This window comes from Candoia aspera, chromosome 4, assembly GCF_035149785.1.
Source record: "Candoia aspera isolate rCanAsp1 chromosome 4, rCanAsp1.hap2, whole genome shotgun sequence".
Taxonomy (NCBI): domain Eukaryota; kingdom Metazoa; phylum Chordata; class Lepidosauria; order Squamata; family Boidae; genus Candoia; species Candoia aspera.
Window position 1 is genome coordinate 92,953,120 of NC_086156.1, and position 16,199 is coordinate 92,969,318.

At 41.5% G+C, this 16,199-nt stretch overlaps 1 protein-coding gene across 1 annotated transcript in view; it reads right to left on the reverse strand.

The window, feature by feature from the left end:
• Window positions 1–11,092: 11,092 nt before the first annotated feature.
• LOC134495507 (deleted in malignant brain tumors 1 protein-like) overlaps window positions 11,093–16,199 on the reverse strand; it is a 56,157-nt gene continuing 51,050 nt past the window's right edge. Inside the window, exon 13 of the mRNA XM_063301001.1 lies at window positions 11,093–14,688. Within this exon, the coding sequence (XP_063157071.1) occupies window positions 14,525–14,688 (164 nt within the window). The 3' untranslated portion in view covers window positions 11,093–14,524. The remainder of the gene's footprint in view (window positions 14,689–16,199) is intronic.

The window sequence follows — 16,199 nt, forward strand, 5'->3', positions numbered from 1 at the left end:
TGAAAAGTGCTGCTATAGGTAAATGCCTCATGAATATGCATAGTAGAGCTTACTGGATTGATCATAGCAGATCTGATCTGGTGTTCTGAAACTGATTTATCAATTTCCTGGCCATTATATTGTACTTCCACTCTTCTTTTTTTATGGGAAAAGTTGGAAAGTGGGAGGGAAATACCTGTTAAACTGGATTTTTGCCAAAAATCCCACCCCTCCTCAACACACATGTATACACATCCTGCATTTAACATACTGTATGTACCTCTAGCAAAGCTGTACATTTAGAAGTGGGTATGAATCCTCATAGAGTCATGCCCATAGTATATATGGACGTGTGTGTGTGTGTGTGTATGTTTGTGCGTGTGTGTGTGTAACGTATGATGAGTACATGACAAGAGAAAAGGCAAATATATATACACAGCCCACACAATTATATACAAAACTTCTGCAGGGATACAGCAGTAGCCTCATAACTGGATGTCCAGTTCAGCTATCCAGGCAATCGCTTCTGGTGTTGCTTTGTGCAGATCTAAGGAGCCAGGGAACGCACATTGTGGGCAGTCTTGCACAATGTTTAATAGTTGCATATTGGCACCACAGTCGCAACAAGGAGAATCTTTCCAGCCCCACTGATGCCCATAGTTATTGCACAGGTTGGATAAATTCCACTGTGGTGGGGAAATTGCTGGTCTCTACTTTAGAGATCATATACTGCTAAAAATTGTTTTGAACTGTTTCTGCTTTTAGATTGTTAACATATATTTAATTCCAATACTGGCAGCTCTGAAATACTTTATATGAAAAAATAAAAATAGTGTTCATTTATGCAAGTGATCTTTCCGTTTTTGACTTAACCACTTTACCTGAAGTCTCAACAGACTTTTTTTTCCATTTGAAAAAAAGCAGTGGGGATTACTATGATATAAACTGGCATAGCATTGATATCTAAAGAAGTAAAGTCTTCAAAAGGGATTTTAGTCACAATGTTAGGTAACAAAACCAGAGTCCTGGGTGTGCAAAATAGAATTCTACTCAGCAAGCATACCTTTTTATGCAATTCCCACAGTAGACTCTCATGTGCAAATTTGTTATGCTAAATCTGTTTAGTTCTTATCAAACAGACTTAACCAGGTAATATAACTTACCAGGATATTTCTTGTAGCTTTGCAAAAAACACTTAAGAATTTAATAACTTTTAGTTAGCCTAGTGCGGGGTTCATAAAAATGTATGCTAGATGTAAAAGTCCTAAACAGATTTACTCAAACTAAATTCCTTTGTTTTCAGTGGGATTTAATCTCCATCCATCCACGCCCCCCCCCCCCACACATTTTATGTTCCTCAGAGAAACTGTTAGTTTCTTTTAGATGGCTGGGTGATCAGTGTCTGAGATGTTTTCCATCCCTGCCTCCCATACCTTAAAACAGTGATCAGAGACTACATTGTGATCAGTGATCAGAAAAAAACAAAACTTTTTGAAAAATAGATATGTACTCAAAGAAGGAGTATAAATTGTTCTGGGAACTTGAATCTAAGGAAAGGTACCCTGTTTTTTGAAGAAAGATATTTAGGGCCTCTGAAGGAGTGATAGCCCTTCCTAAGATCATTTCTGGATTTTGACTAATGCCCATTGGTATAAGTGCTGTTCTTTTAAACAGTCTGTTACACACTTTTGTTTGATATCAGCTACTAAACTAATTTGTTTTACATTGAGAAACCTGTAGTTTCATTCTCCTGATCTTGCTCAGTATGATAGAAATGCCTAAATGTTATTTCTGAATGCACATACATTTCCTAGTTTATCTATATAGAGATGATAGCTCTGAAAAATTGTCTAGACCTGCTGGGAAAATAATCTACTCTCCTTTTTCATACCTGGGTCACAAAGATTCTTTCAAAATGGATATAAATGTTACTTTTGTAAAATGAAGAAGAAATAAAATCTAGCTTTTATTTTGCCTTGTTGCTTTCACTAAGGTGTAGGTTGGAATTCATACATTTGTATTTGACTTCCTGGCTGGGGGTTCTAGAAAGTTGAGGACATCACACTGAGGTGGAATTGGAATTAGGGTCAAGGAAACAACAAAGAACTAAAGCCCTTTCATCAGGCAATTGTCTATTGCAAGTAAGCTATCTGTTGCAAGTGTGGTATGTGGGGAAGAGCCGAACGGGCAGATAAGAAACAAGAATGTATGTGTATTCTGTAGCAACTAGGTGAGAAAAGATAAGGAACGGGGAGGAAGCTCACCAGCTCCTCCAGGCTTGTTTCACACGGCTTGCTTTTGTAGTTATATCATATATCTCTAAGTTGACACTTAGTCTATGCTGTATAATCACCCAATGGGGGGGTATAAAAGAAGTAGGACCCCGAACCTTCGGGGTTCAGAATTTGAAGCATGAGCTTGTCTGAACCTATGCGCATATTAAACTCTTTTCCTGAATGAAGACCCGAGCGTCCTAGTCTTCATTTCTACAACAATTTTGGCACCCCAGATGGGACTGCTCGAGGGCGATTTTTCGCTGGAACGGGAGGAACCCCAAGGCATGGAGCCGCCGCCTGGAGTCGATGCCTAGGCGCCACAGGAGAGTTCTCCTGAAGGTCTCGACCGAGTCGATGGTTCGGTCCTGGGGATACCTCCTCCCGATTCCAAGAACCCTTCATGACAAGGAAAAGAGAGGTCTGAATGGAGAGCCGGCCGGCGTGGTGCAAATGACAGGCTGAATGAACGTGGAACCAAGATAACTGAGGCAAGTATATACTTAAACTAAGGGGTACCTATCCTGCTTGAGGATAGAAGAGGTGCCTATCCTGCTTGAGGATAGAAGAGGTGCCTATCCCGCTTGAGGATAGAAGAGGGGGCCCGTACACCCCCCTGGACTCGGGCCGGCGTGCCTAATGAAGTCCATGTAGGTTGTGTGGGAGGTTAAACAGTCGCAGTTCCTGGTGGCAGCCGTTGAGAGTCCGGTACCACAGGTCGGCTGTAGTGTGTGCAGAACCCAGGGAGGGCACACTAATAGAAACAGATAGGGCCGGCGTGCCCAAGTCTGTGTAGGTTGTGTGGGTGGTTAAACAGTCGCAGTTCCTGGTGGTAGCCGTTGAGAGTCCGGTACCACAGGTCGGCTGTAGTGTGTAAGGAACCCAGGGAGGGAACCCTAGGAGAAAAACATAGGTCCGAGAAACCCTTTTTCACGCAAATACCGTCATCCCTAGTCTTTAAAGACAGCCAGCGATTGCTGGGAGACTGGACGGGAAGTTAGTGGTCTTTAAAGAGAGCCAGCGTCTGCTGGGAGACCAGTTCCAAAGGGCGGTGAAGTTTGCGGAGAAGAAGGGGGGTGACTGGATTGCCCCGAACCTAAGGTTGTAGAAGAAAATAGAAGAAAATGGGGGAAGGAAGTGGCACCTCCGACACCCCACTGAAGTGTATGGTGAGAAACTTTTCTGATACTTTTGGGTGGAGATTATGGAGATCCCCTGGCTGACCCAGACACTGAAGATTTTTTTGTAGAAATGAGTGGCCCACCTTCGGGGTCGGCTGGCCAGAAGAGGGGACATTCAATTCTAATGTTATTAGTAAAGTCCATCAGAAGGTGACCAAAGATGGACATTGGGATCAGTTTCAGTGCATAGATCAGTGGCGATTCGCTGTAAAGCGGAGACCCGTGTGGCTGGTTCAATGTGTTAGGTTGAGGTCGGACTTTAAAATTAGCCAGCGCCTGCTGGGAGGCCGGCCCGGTTTTACCCCCTCGACAGAGGCTTAAAATTGCTGAAAAGCAAATCCAGCGAGGCTGGAGTGCTCTACCTTGGGGGGGGTAAAAACAATAAGAAGGTCAAGAGAGGGCTGTACTGATCAGGGATCAGGGTAAGGGAAGGCAGTAATCAATATGGGCAACAATAAAAGTTCCAAAAGGAAGGTTTCCCTTCCAGAATTACCTAGAAACATACCTAAGGAGAGTCCGCTTGGACTCTTGTTGAGAAATTGGGAAAAGGAAACTTATAAGAAAATGGTAAACAATGGCAATTGGGGAAAAGAAAAAAAAAAAAAAAAAAAAAGGGGGTGAGACCTGTGGGGAGACCTAGTAATTAGAATTGAAAAGTTAATAGTTTTTATTTTATTTTATTTGTTGAGGGAAATGGTGCAGAGAGTCTGTGTGTGTGCTCATGTATGTGTATGTGGCATGGGCACCTGTCCTGAGCTGAGGAGAGAAAAGCTGTGTGAGCTTGTCCCTTAAGGAGTTAAATGTGAGTCTGTCCCTTTATAGAACTGAATTCCTCCGCAGTAAAAGGGGAATGCGTCAAGTTTTTGGAAATCCATAGCTCTGGCCAGGCTGCGGGTCTTCCAAATTTTTGGCTATGCAATCCCGTCTGTTATTTGCTGTGAATGGAGGGACATGGGATTTGATTGTGCCATGTGTTCAGTGCTGTGAGTAGGTGACCACTTTAATTTGTGTGGAAGGGAATTGAGTAAAAGTGAATTAAATAAAGTGGAGGAGAAATAAGAATGAACTTGTGATGTTGAGATGACTTGAGAGAAAGAATGCCTATGGGGTGGTACACAATTTTGGAAAAATATGGTTAGAGAGGGGACTAAAGGGAAAGAAGTTTTTCCCTGTAATAACACCACACTTACAGGAGCTTAAGTAAAGTTATCCTAACCCCAGAGGAAGAAGCAAGCTGGATTACCCATGGGGCAGTAACAATAAACTAATGTTGCCAGAAGGAATAGAAATAGTAACTAAACCAATTATGCAAAGGGTATACCAAAGGTCACACTGAGGAACACAAGCCTTGTGTTTTGTGTTGTTTGCTTAATTCGAATTTGGAAACGAGAGCTGAGGATTGGCAACTGTATGTGGATGGAAGGTTGGATGGATGAAGTGTCAGTGATTTAGTTGAGAGTCTGTGGATTGGATTGATGCAAACCCACAATCCAAGGTGACAAGATATTCAGACTTTGTTATCAGTCTTCCCGACACTGGAGGAACAGAGGATGGTTATTGAAATAGGACAGAAAAGGGAAAGGTTGGGAGGATATTCTGGCAGAGCCCATAAATGAACAGGGTGTTTGCAGGGCAACCCCAGGAGGAAGAGAGAACAAGAAAGATGAAATGCCTTGTTTTTAACTCAAGGTTTGCGGCCCCAAAGAGGGGGAGGCAGGGGAATTCTCGGAAGATTGGTCGAGGAGGTATTCCATGGGATGGAAAGCTCGGGGAAACAGACAGGCACGAAAAGGACCTGGAGAGACGCAGGCTCTCTGGGAAGGGAGTTGAGTTGAATCACAATAGGGCAGTTGAGTGTGGATTGTCTCCAATAGGCATGGGAGCGGCTAGATTCATCTTGATGGGAGCTATCGCCCTTTTAATAAAGCATTCCTTTCTCCTGGCTGAAAGGAAGGAGGAAGAGCTTCTGTGTTCCTGCAGGGCTGTGATGGATTGCATGTGGCAACAGCCTGTTGAGGTATTGGTGTGCAGTTTTCTTTTTGAGAGCATTTGTTTGTCTCAATGTGCGCGTACATGTAAGGTTGAGAAACTGTTTTGAGTTGTGAAAAGAGAGTTGAGAGATTATGTGAGTCTATTCCTTAGGAGGCTGCAGGTTCTGGCCATGCCTGCATCCACCATTAATTCTGGTTTTGTGTGTGTGTGTTGTGATTTGTGTAATTTGAATGCATATTATGGGAAAGTTGAAAGGTTTTTGTCGATCCTTTCCCACTTTTTTAATTGTTTGAGGAGTATGTGTGTTTCATTATTTGCCCAATCTCACCCAAACTCCCCCCTTTAGTCTGCCTCTTGCCTGCTTGTTACAGGCTTGAGGACCCAGATGAGGGGACAGAGGGGTGACAGAGGGGAGGGGCAATGCTTTTACAGAAGATCCTTTACTCCCCCATCTTTTTAGGATTCTTCCTTTTACAATACCTTTACACACACCGGGGACAATCTTTTAAGTTTCAGAGATTTCTCTTTCTGCTGTGGAAGGAAATGATTACTCTTCTTGTGAAAAGGGGGGGAATGTGGGCAGTTTCAGAGAGGCAATGACTCAGAGAAGGGGGGGCACCCCTTTGCTCTCACAGCTCCACTCTGCTCTGCCCCTGGCATTCCAGTTTTAGAAAAGTGTGTGTGTTTTTATAAATTTTATATGGATTAAATTTTAATCCCTCCTCAACATGGCACATGATGATAAAAACAGGAGAGGGAGAGGAAAAATAAACAAATAAAAAAATTTGGACAACATATGGTTTTAGTAGAGCTTCCATGGACTGGTATGATCTATCTGAGTTTTGTTTTTGTTTTTTGTTTTAACAATTTTGACTATGGAAACAGTCCAAACACTAGATAAACTCTTATGTCAATGCTTTCTTGTTTTTCTAGTTTTACAAGTTTTGATTTTAGGGAAGTTATTGGGGAATTAAATATTGGCAACTGAAATATAATATTGTTTTTATTTAAAAAAATGAATTGACTTTAAGTCATTATATATATATATTAAAATTAGAGGTTTGGCTGTAAAAGTCTTGACCCAATTTTGGGGGTTTTGAAAGAGACTTGTTGTTTAAGCAATTGGGTCAGCCTACTTACTTAGGGTGGCATTTTGCTAGGGCAAGAAAATTAGTTTTATCCAAAGTAGTGCTTAGATATATCCAAAACTACACCTACCAATCTAGTCACATGGGACAAACACTTTAGGGGATTGTGTGTCTAGAATATTTATTTGTCCTGGAATCTTTTTGAAAGCCAAACAGGTGTGTGTGAGAGATGTGTGGTATGCCAAAAGGACAACCCAAAGACCAACCAGGTTCAACTCCAGGGGAACCTCCAAAGGGTTAAAAAGACACTTGGAGGGGCTAGGACCAAAGGCAGGATTAACATGGACACAGGCCTTTTTAGTGACAATACTAAGTCTCTGGATTGCTCCTAAGAAAAGACCAGGAGTCAGTCCCTTTGAGATGGGTGACTCTATCTTGGAATTCTTAGTGGAGAAGTAGGAGACATGCATGCCATGGGGAAGAAATTTGTCTGCAAGCATTTGAAACAGTTATCTGCGCAAGTCTTGTCCTTGTCTCCCTATCTACAGGAACACAGAGTCCAACTGTTGGAACAGCAGACGCATCCTTTTAAGTCTGGAAATCGAGTTAAACCAGACGGAGGGGAGTCAGCAACTGAGTTGGGAGAAACCCTAAAGAAGACACTGGTGTTGCCAAATACTGCTGGACACTGGACTGTGCAGAAAAAGAAAAAAAAAAAATGCGCCTGAACTTTTTTGTCTAATACCTTGTAGTTTTGATGACCATACGGGTCCCTGAACCTGGAAAAGAGAGTCACAGGGTTCAAGGGAAGCTTTGAAGATGCACTCAATTTAGAACAATAGGGAATTTATATTTTCATATGAAAAGGTATTAAGATACAATTCTGAAATCCAGCCTACCTGTAGTATGGAACTACGGTTAATCCACTGGTTTGGATTTGTTAGCCTTATAGGCTGGCGCCTGAGTCACGAGTGGACTGATGAACAACTATTGAAGGAGGGTGAAAAATTTAACACCTTAATAGCTTTAACTCAGAAAATAGCTTGTCAGGCTAAATATCTTAATTGCTGGTTGTGTGGGTTGACAACTCTTCATGGTGGACATGGATTTAGAAAAGGCTGATGGGCTCTTAAAGAGGGCAGTGGCAAAATTGGCTCAGGAGGCGAAATTGATGTGGCCCCAGGCCTTGCCAATTGCTCTCCTGAGAATAAGTATTCAGACATCCGAAAGACTGGGGCTCTCCCCTTTTGAGATAATATAAAGTCTTACGGGGGAAGAGAAAGCTCCAGCTTTAGGTTTGCCAACCTCAAGAAGCCTTTTGTTTTGTTTTGTTTTGTTTTGTTTTGTTTGCTTCTGAAAACAAAGGGGTTGCAAATGGGGTACTAACTCAGAAATTGGGAAATTGAAAACGGCCTGTGGCAAACTTCTCTAAGCAGCTGAAGCACAAGGCTGGCCAGCTTGCTTGTGAGCAGCAGCTAAGTGGCCATTCCATTTACTCTTGCATTTAAAAGGGGTACTTTAAAACCCAGAAGGAATGAGAGAGATGCACCGGGAGGATCATTTGACAGTGAAGTATGTGTAGACGGGGTGGAAGTGCCTAGGGGAGTGCCGGATGAGGTCAGGGCTAGAGGCTAAATTTTGGTGGGATTTGAATCCTTTCTGTTTTGGTGGGTTACAGTCCACGGGGATGTGGATTGGATCAACTACATCTATTGTGGCCAACAGGGGTTCATGAACTGTACCGGAGATGTTGTGAAGGGTATTGCAGAATGGTTGGATGCCACTAGTGGGGTGGCCTGGGAGAGTGGAATGGCATTGGATGTGCTGTTGGCAGAGAAAGGGGGAGTCTGTATGGTGCTGGGGGGGAGCTGTTGTGCCTTTATTCCGGGCAGCACAGCCCCCGATGGAACTGTTGCTCGGGCCTTGCAGGGTCTGGCTGCACTGTCTGGGGAGTTGATACTCAAGGATATCTAGAGGCAAGAAACATTTTACAACAATTCGAGTTACAACTTGAACAAACTGATAAAGATTAAAAGGGGGGAATTGTAAGGTATAGAAAAATACAATTTGTAAATAAGGAAGATCTCTCTATATATATCCATATAAAGCAATATCATATAGATCTTGGTTGGGGGAGATTTTAAGGTGTAAATACTAATATTAGCTAATAGCAAAGGACCAGGGGAAGTGGCACGTATGCCCAACAGCTGATCCTCTTAGGATTGAAATCTTTAAGAACTCACCACCAGGAAACGGGGAAGTTTTACTGCATCCCACTGCTGGGTCACCCCCGGAAGCTGACCCTCTACGCACTGGAGAAGCTGTGGATAATCGTCACCCTGGTGACTCTGGTGGGGGGGAATGAGGTGGAATTAAGGGGAACACTTTTTGCATTTCAAATTTTGGTAGATGGGAGTGTGTGAAAAATTTTAATCTGTCAAATTGTTGCATTGAAATAGATGAAAGTGGAAAAGTGGTACAAGAAAATCACAGATAGGATGGTGAAACTATCCCACGTGCCTGTACAGACCTGGAAGGGACTGCATTTGGGAGACGTTTTTGGGGAATGGTTCCCAAAGCTACCAGGACTCCAGGCTATTGTAGCCCTAATTGGATTGATCGCTGTGGGGTGTGTGATACTGCCCTGTGCGATCACCAACAGTATCTCACTATTGGCAAAAAGGAGGCTACCTCACAAGTCCTGGCCATGTGGGAATATCAGTCTATCCCCAATGATAACCTTAGTGAAAGTAATCTGCCCTGAAAAGGCTGAATACTTTCAAAGGGGGGAATGAGGTGGAATTGGAATTAGGGTCAAGGAAACAACAAAGAACTAAAGCCCTTTCATCAGGCAATTGTCTATTGCAAGTAAGCTATCTGTTGCAAGTGTGGTATGTGGGGAAGAGCCGAACGGGCAGATAAGAAACAAGAATGTATGTGTATTCTGTAGCAACTAGGTGAGAAAAGATAAGGAACGGGGAGGAAGCTCACCAGCTCCTCCAGGCTTGTTTCACACGGCTTGCTTTTGTAGTTATATCATATATCTCTAAGTTGACACTTAGTCTATGCTGTATAATCACCCAATGGGGGGGTATAAAAGAAGTAGGACCCCGAACCTTCGGGGTTCAGAATTTGAAGCATGAGCTTGTCTGAACCTATGCGCATATTAAACTCTTTTCCTGAATGAAGACCCGAGCGTCCTAGTCTTCATTTCTACAACAACACGGGGGAAAATTACTCTAGATGATAATGCTGACCTGTCCAAGACAGAGCCTGTAGGAAGAAGATCTATTTATTTTTTTTCCTATTTTCTACCTTTCTAGACCTGGCATCAAACCCAGATATATGTACATATCCCGAGAAAGCAAAAAACATAATTTGTTCTTCCTGTTAAGTGGCCTGCATTACTGTTGCTGATACTCTTTTTAGTTATGTATTTTCTATAACAGGTAAACTAGGATCTGCACAGACATTAAGTGACTAAAAACTGAACTGCATTGTCTGCTCAACATCGGGTTTGCGAGGGAAACGAAAGAGCGATCTGTCTCCCACTCTCAGCCCTTCAAAGATAGGTAGGATAGAAAACAGATTATGAAATTTATGTATATTTAATAAGAGATAAATAATTGCTCCATTTCAGTGATTCTCAGTGCAGAATCATGACATGATTGGCATTTAATTTCCCAGATTTAAAAATTCAGGGTAAAGTGGTACAGTTGGTTTCTGCAACCAGCTGCAATCTGGTGGCAATCCCCATGCTTTTTGAGTTGGAGGGACAATTGTAATTTTGAACACAAGCAAAATGGCTGCTGGAGGATCATGGCCATTCATAAAATGGCTGCCCTGAGGGACATAACTAGTACAAAAGCAACAAGTTACTAGAATGTAACTTAGCACTCCCTCCACCCAGCCTAGAGGATGCTTCTTGTTATCCCTGTTTACTAGGAGAGGGCATTTACAAGACTCTGGCAATATGGAAAGATGTCAGTATTTCAGGCACTTCTGCTACCAAGAGACCAAGAACCAGAGATTTAAACAGACCTTAGAGCAATTCTTAACCATTTAGCCTAAGGAAATCCAAAACCACTTTCAGGAACGTGGCCTAGAGACCCTGGCAGAGGATTTTCTGCCAAGGCTGAAGGAAGGCAAGAGACAGAGCGGATAACAATGTTTACACTAGTATGTCATAATCCTGAGAACTCCTGAGGCAACAAAGGAATATGGTATTGAGAAGTAGTATCTTCTTTAGAAATTCTATGCCCTTACCTAGCAGTACAGGTAGTCCTCACTTAACAACCACAACTGGGACCAGAATTTTGGTTGCTAAGCGAAGTGGTGATTAAGTGAATCTGACCCAATTTTATGACCTTTTTGTGGCGGCCATTAAGCAAATCATCATGGTCATTAAGTGAATCACATGGTTCCCCATTGATTTTGCTCACCAGAAGCCAGCCAGGAAGGTCAAAAATGGTGATCATGTGACCACAGGATGCTACAATGGTAATAAAGGTGAAATGGTTGCCAAGCACTGAAATTGTGATCACGTGACCGGGGGGAACACTGCAACGGTCTTAAGTGTGAGGACCGGTCATAAGTCGGTTTTCCCAGCACCATTGGAAGTCCAAACCATCACTAAAGGAATGGTTGTTAAGTGAGGACTACCTGTAAACCCCACTGAAGGTTTAATTTAGGCCTGGCATGTAAAATTGGGAGGGCAGAGCATCAGAGGAATTGTCCAGCAGGTGACTATGGTAGTGGCAGTCCTGACTAAACCCTGGCAAGCTGCCTCTGACACCCCCCAATCCAGATGGAATTTTCCTGACCCATTTTAGAGCCAATTGGCATCAGAACAGGACAGAAGTTTTTATCAGTAGTTTTGATCAGGGTCACCAAAGGAAACTAACCCACATGGTGCAGATGTCACCGTCACAAACCCTATCCCTGAACTTGTCTTCATTGACCCTAAGTTATTGGTAACCCTATTTTTTTTTAAGTATTTTGAAATACACCTCTGAAATGAACATAGCAATCAGCACCACTTTTGCCCATTTTGGGTATTTTCAAAGCAAATGAAACCCAAATGTTTTAAAGCCATTTGACTTTTGAAATCTCCATTTCTGTGGTGTTTTAAATACAATCCCTTAAATGAACTTAGCAACTACAGCAACGCATGTAGAAAGGAGTGGGGCTTTGTGCTGTCGAAGCTGCCATCTTGACTTTTTGACTCTGCTATGAATGCCCCTGCTTAGATGAATTTTGAAAGCCTTTTGTAAGAGTTCAGTTCTCAAAAAATCCAAAACAAACTACCCTTTTTTCTGGCACTTCTCAATCAAGAAGAAAAAGAAAGCAAGGGACTCTGGGAGAGGAAGGCAGCCAAAGCGGGGAGGGAAGGAGAGAGAGAAATGGTAAGAGAGAGGAAAAGGGGATGCCCCTGTTTACCACAATCAGCCTTGCACTTCCAGACTTTGTGCTCTGGATCTAATGGGTTTATGGAGACCTTATTTTGTAACCAATGCTCCTCTGGAAGGGAAGTGTTTAATGGTCAATCAATACTGTTTGAAGAATTTCAACATCTAAAAGCCAGATTGCCTGTGTTTGGGGACACTTCCTACGTCCTGTGCTGCTGTAAAGATAGGCTAGCAACTATGCTAAAATTCTGAATGACAGTTCCTCTGCTGAACAGAAAGGCACACTCCTTTCTCCAACCCCACCCTTCTTAACTAACCCAAGGAAGAGCTATACTATAGTATAGTTAGTAGATAGTATTATATTACAGATACCTCAGATTTCTGTTCTAAAATCTTGTCTGTCTTGCTCTGAACCCATGTCTGCTGGGTATACCTCAACAGATCTCCTGAAAGGCTATTTTCTCAGACCCCAAAGAAAAAAAAGCCCATCTCTCCACCAACAAAATTCAAATATCTAATCATTTTAAGGCAGCTAGAATAGGTTAGATTCAGCAGGAGGAATTAGATGGAAGAAGAGGCAGAGAATTAGGAAAAAAAGGTAGAGGTTGGAGAACTAATCAGAAGTCTAGCTTGACTGGAAGGAGGGGTTACTTTTTAGGAACTGGAACAGCACTTTTTAGTGCATTAAAAAGAATAATTCAGTAGCAATTTTTGGAGGGGCTACAGTCAATTTTTGGGGGCCACCGGGTTGTACACTGCTTTTCTGAGAACATAAACCTTTGAATTGTTAAAAGATGTTTCCTCAGCTACATTACATCTTAATTACAGCTTCTTTCCTATTATAAAAAACATTCATTACAAGATAGCCAGTGAGTTTAAAATTAAAATTCCTAAGTTTCACTTTTGTATTCCTCAAATGAATGGGAGGAACACGCCCATCATCTTCCCTTCAAGCCTGTGTCAGCGTGTCCTGCTGGGTGAAGTTTCTTCCCCCTCCCACACCTTCCTTCTTAACTAGGATATTGACAGCTTATTGATGGGCAGCTCCCCCTTTTTCTTTGATTTTATGTTTATTGGTTTCCTCCAATCGTATATTATTCTTATATAACAAGAAATCTTAGTTATATAGATTACTCCCAGAAGAAATGCTCAGAATGAAGTTACAAGACAAATATTTTCATAGTTTAGCTTTAAATATAACATTCAATTCATCTGGATCAACACAAGCAGTTAAACCATTTTCCCCATTAGACCAGTGGCCAATTTACCAAAGGTTAAAACAGGCAAGCTTATAAAAGGGAGTGAAATTTCAGATAGACATGCATGGGATGGAAAAGAAATTCCATACAGATTTTAAGGGGCGTAAATGGTACTATTTGCTAAAATGGCCTCTGGTGCAGCCTGAATGCATTTGCCTTTCCTTACTGAAAAAAAAAATGCCAGAGAAGTGGTTATTTGGAAAAGATAATGTTTAAAAAATGCCCATTTTGAGGGGAGGAAAATACAATCTCCCTGAAGCTGAGCTTGACTTCCGATGACAACATGGATATGTCCATGTGGTTTTCTTAACAGTAATACTGAAATGGTTTCTTATTGCTGGTCTTCAGGGATGTTCCCAGTTTAGCCCACATCATTGAGATTGCCTGGTAGATTCTCATCCAGGTAGTAAGCTAAACTTACCCTTAGCTTTTTTTGAGATTAGCTAAGGTTAGCTGGATTCTGCCACTTAGCTTAGTTGATGTATTTGGGGTAGTTGCATATTAAAAAATATTTGCTGATATTTATAATTTAGAAAAAATATACCCAAACTATTAGTTTAAAAAGGGAGTTTTGAGAAAGCTATAAACAACAAATGTGCCTTGTCCAGCATTCAAAAAAATGCAAATAAATTTTTGATGGAACATATAATAACTTGTGAACACCCTTGACACCAAGATGGACCCAGTCCGGACTGATCTGTTTATCCTAATATGCTTCATAGATTGCCCAAACCTAAAAGTTAAGTCAATTCAACTCTGCTTATATTTTGATCAGGGTCTGCAGGAAGGTTGATTCAAGTGTGTGATATAGGACTTGTCTAGCCCTTATACAAGGTCTGTACTTTCTAATATTTTTCACACTGAGAGACACTTCCATCCTGTGTGAATGTTGGCTTTTTTTATTATTGTATTAGAGCCACAGAAGGAAGCATTATTTCTAGGTCTTACTTTTTAGTGTGCAGCAAGTATGATCTGTGATGGTTCTAGCAGGGATATTAGTTTAAGGGTTGTTACCTATAATGAACAGCAAGGAAAACAAGAAGTTTGAAAGCAATTTCCTAGAGCCCCATCTTGTAAAAACATTAGCATTATGGATATCCCTAAGTACTTCCATTTTATTGCCTTCAGCCCTTGCCTAATTAGTTCAATTTCTGGGGTAGTGGGGATAATTGTATGATCCCAGGGATGCCAGAACAAAAAAGTCAAGTCGCTAAACTTTCATGCTAACAACACAAGAACTGGTGACATGGTTATGGCCTCCTGTGAATGGATCACAGAATGACCTATTTTCTGACAGATGCTTCTGTATCTCTAGCACTTCAGCTGTTGTCCCTTCCCAGTCTGTCAATCAGTGCTGCTTGTTGAAGGATCAGAGGGGGCTTTCATGAGGCAGATGGTATCACCTTCAGGGTCCCCCTCAGAGGTGATTTGTTCTCTTCCCCGGCTATACATCTCTCGAAGGCCATTGACCATATTTGACCCAACACTGATGTTTTCCATAAAGGGTTCTGCAAGAAGGAAGATTAGTGTTACACCTGCCTCCTTGTATTCTATTTTGATAGGATTTTTTTTATTCCACTTGCTTCTTCACACCTTTTAGTATTGAACCTTAAGGATGTTCTCCATTGCCATTTTTTCAAGAACAAATTTTATTAAGAAATGTTGTTATATTGTTCCCATACCTCTTTGAAAGAGTTTCTAAGAATGGGAATGGCTGAAAAACATGCAGAATGGTTGTGCACAACACTATAAAAACTCCTTTAGTATCTTGGAGAAGAGTCTTTCAGAAATCCATCATGGCCTGATCCTTGTAGAGTGAGTACTACAACTATATCTTCCAAAATGGTCTCTGTCCCAAATCATCAACATGGACAGAAGGCTAAAGTGGAGCAGGTGTTCCATGTTCTATAGAATTGCTTAATATCAATTCACAAATATTTTATTCTCATTGCACCAACCCATTCTGCCATGTCCTTAAACTTTTTATACCTGACAGTGTTACGATTTTCATTCTGACCATTGGGCAAAAACTATTATGGAGTCCTTGGTGCTTTCTGAGCTTGGTTGTTTGCTTACAGACATTTCATTACCCAACTAGGTAACATCATCAGTGCACTGATGATGATGAGCACTGATGATGTTACTTAGTCGGGTAATGAAATGTCTGCAAGCAAACAACCAAGCTCAGAGACCACTAAGGACTCCACAGTTCAACCCTGAGCTACATATATTCTCTTCTATTGGAAAAAACCTTTTATACTTTTGCACCTAGAATCAAGTTCAGACATGACGGAACAAAGAAACAGATGTCATCTTCTGAAACTGTGAATGTTAAAGCACTTTGTTGCATAGGGAGAGAGAAATGCCCCATGAGTAAGCTTTTTCTGGTCTCCATTCTGTGCATTACCTTCCAACGGGGTCAGCAATCCAAGAAGTTGGAAGACATGCAGTCCCTAATACACAGTTTACAAAGCCTTTTCTTGTAGAATTACTTTGATCACACAGTGGGGCTCAGAAACAAAGCAGGATGGGGCCAATTTGTTAGTACTTGGATGGGAATTCCAGGACAATGGGTTCAACTAGGAAGCAAAAAAAGCACCTCAGAAGACAATTGGCATCTGCTTCCGTATTGCTTCAAAGAAAACTTAAAGGATGTGCCCATATAGTCAGCAGGAGTCAAATACAACTTTACTATATATGTGTAAATGAGGTGGTTAAATACTTTTACAGGGGGAAAAAAAAAGAATCTGTTATTGTGGAGGTTGAGAATAACCTAGACTATGACTTGGATTTAAGGCAATGTAGAATTCTTATACCAATAATAATTTGTGGCATTATAGAGACAACACAAGAATGCTAGTGTGTGCTTTACCAGATAGTAATCTGGATCTAAAATAATTTACCCAGATCAAGAGGAAATGAACTAATTGAAGCAGGACATAATTATTAGGAGGCATCTTTTAGAAACTATGCATGTACATCTTCCCTTTTAAAAAAAAACAAACAATGCTCTCATGTT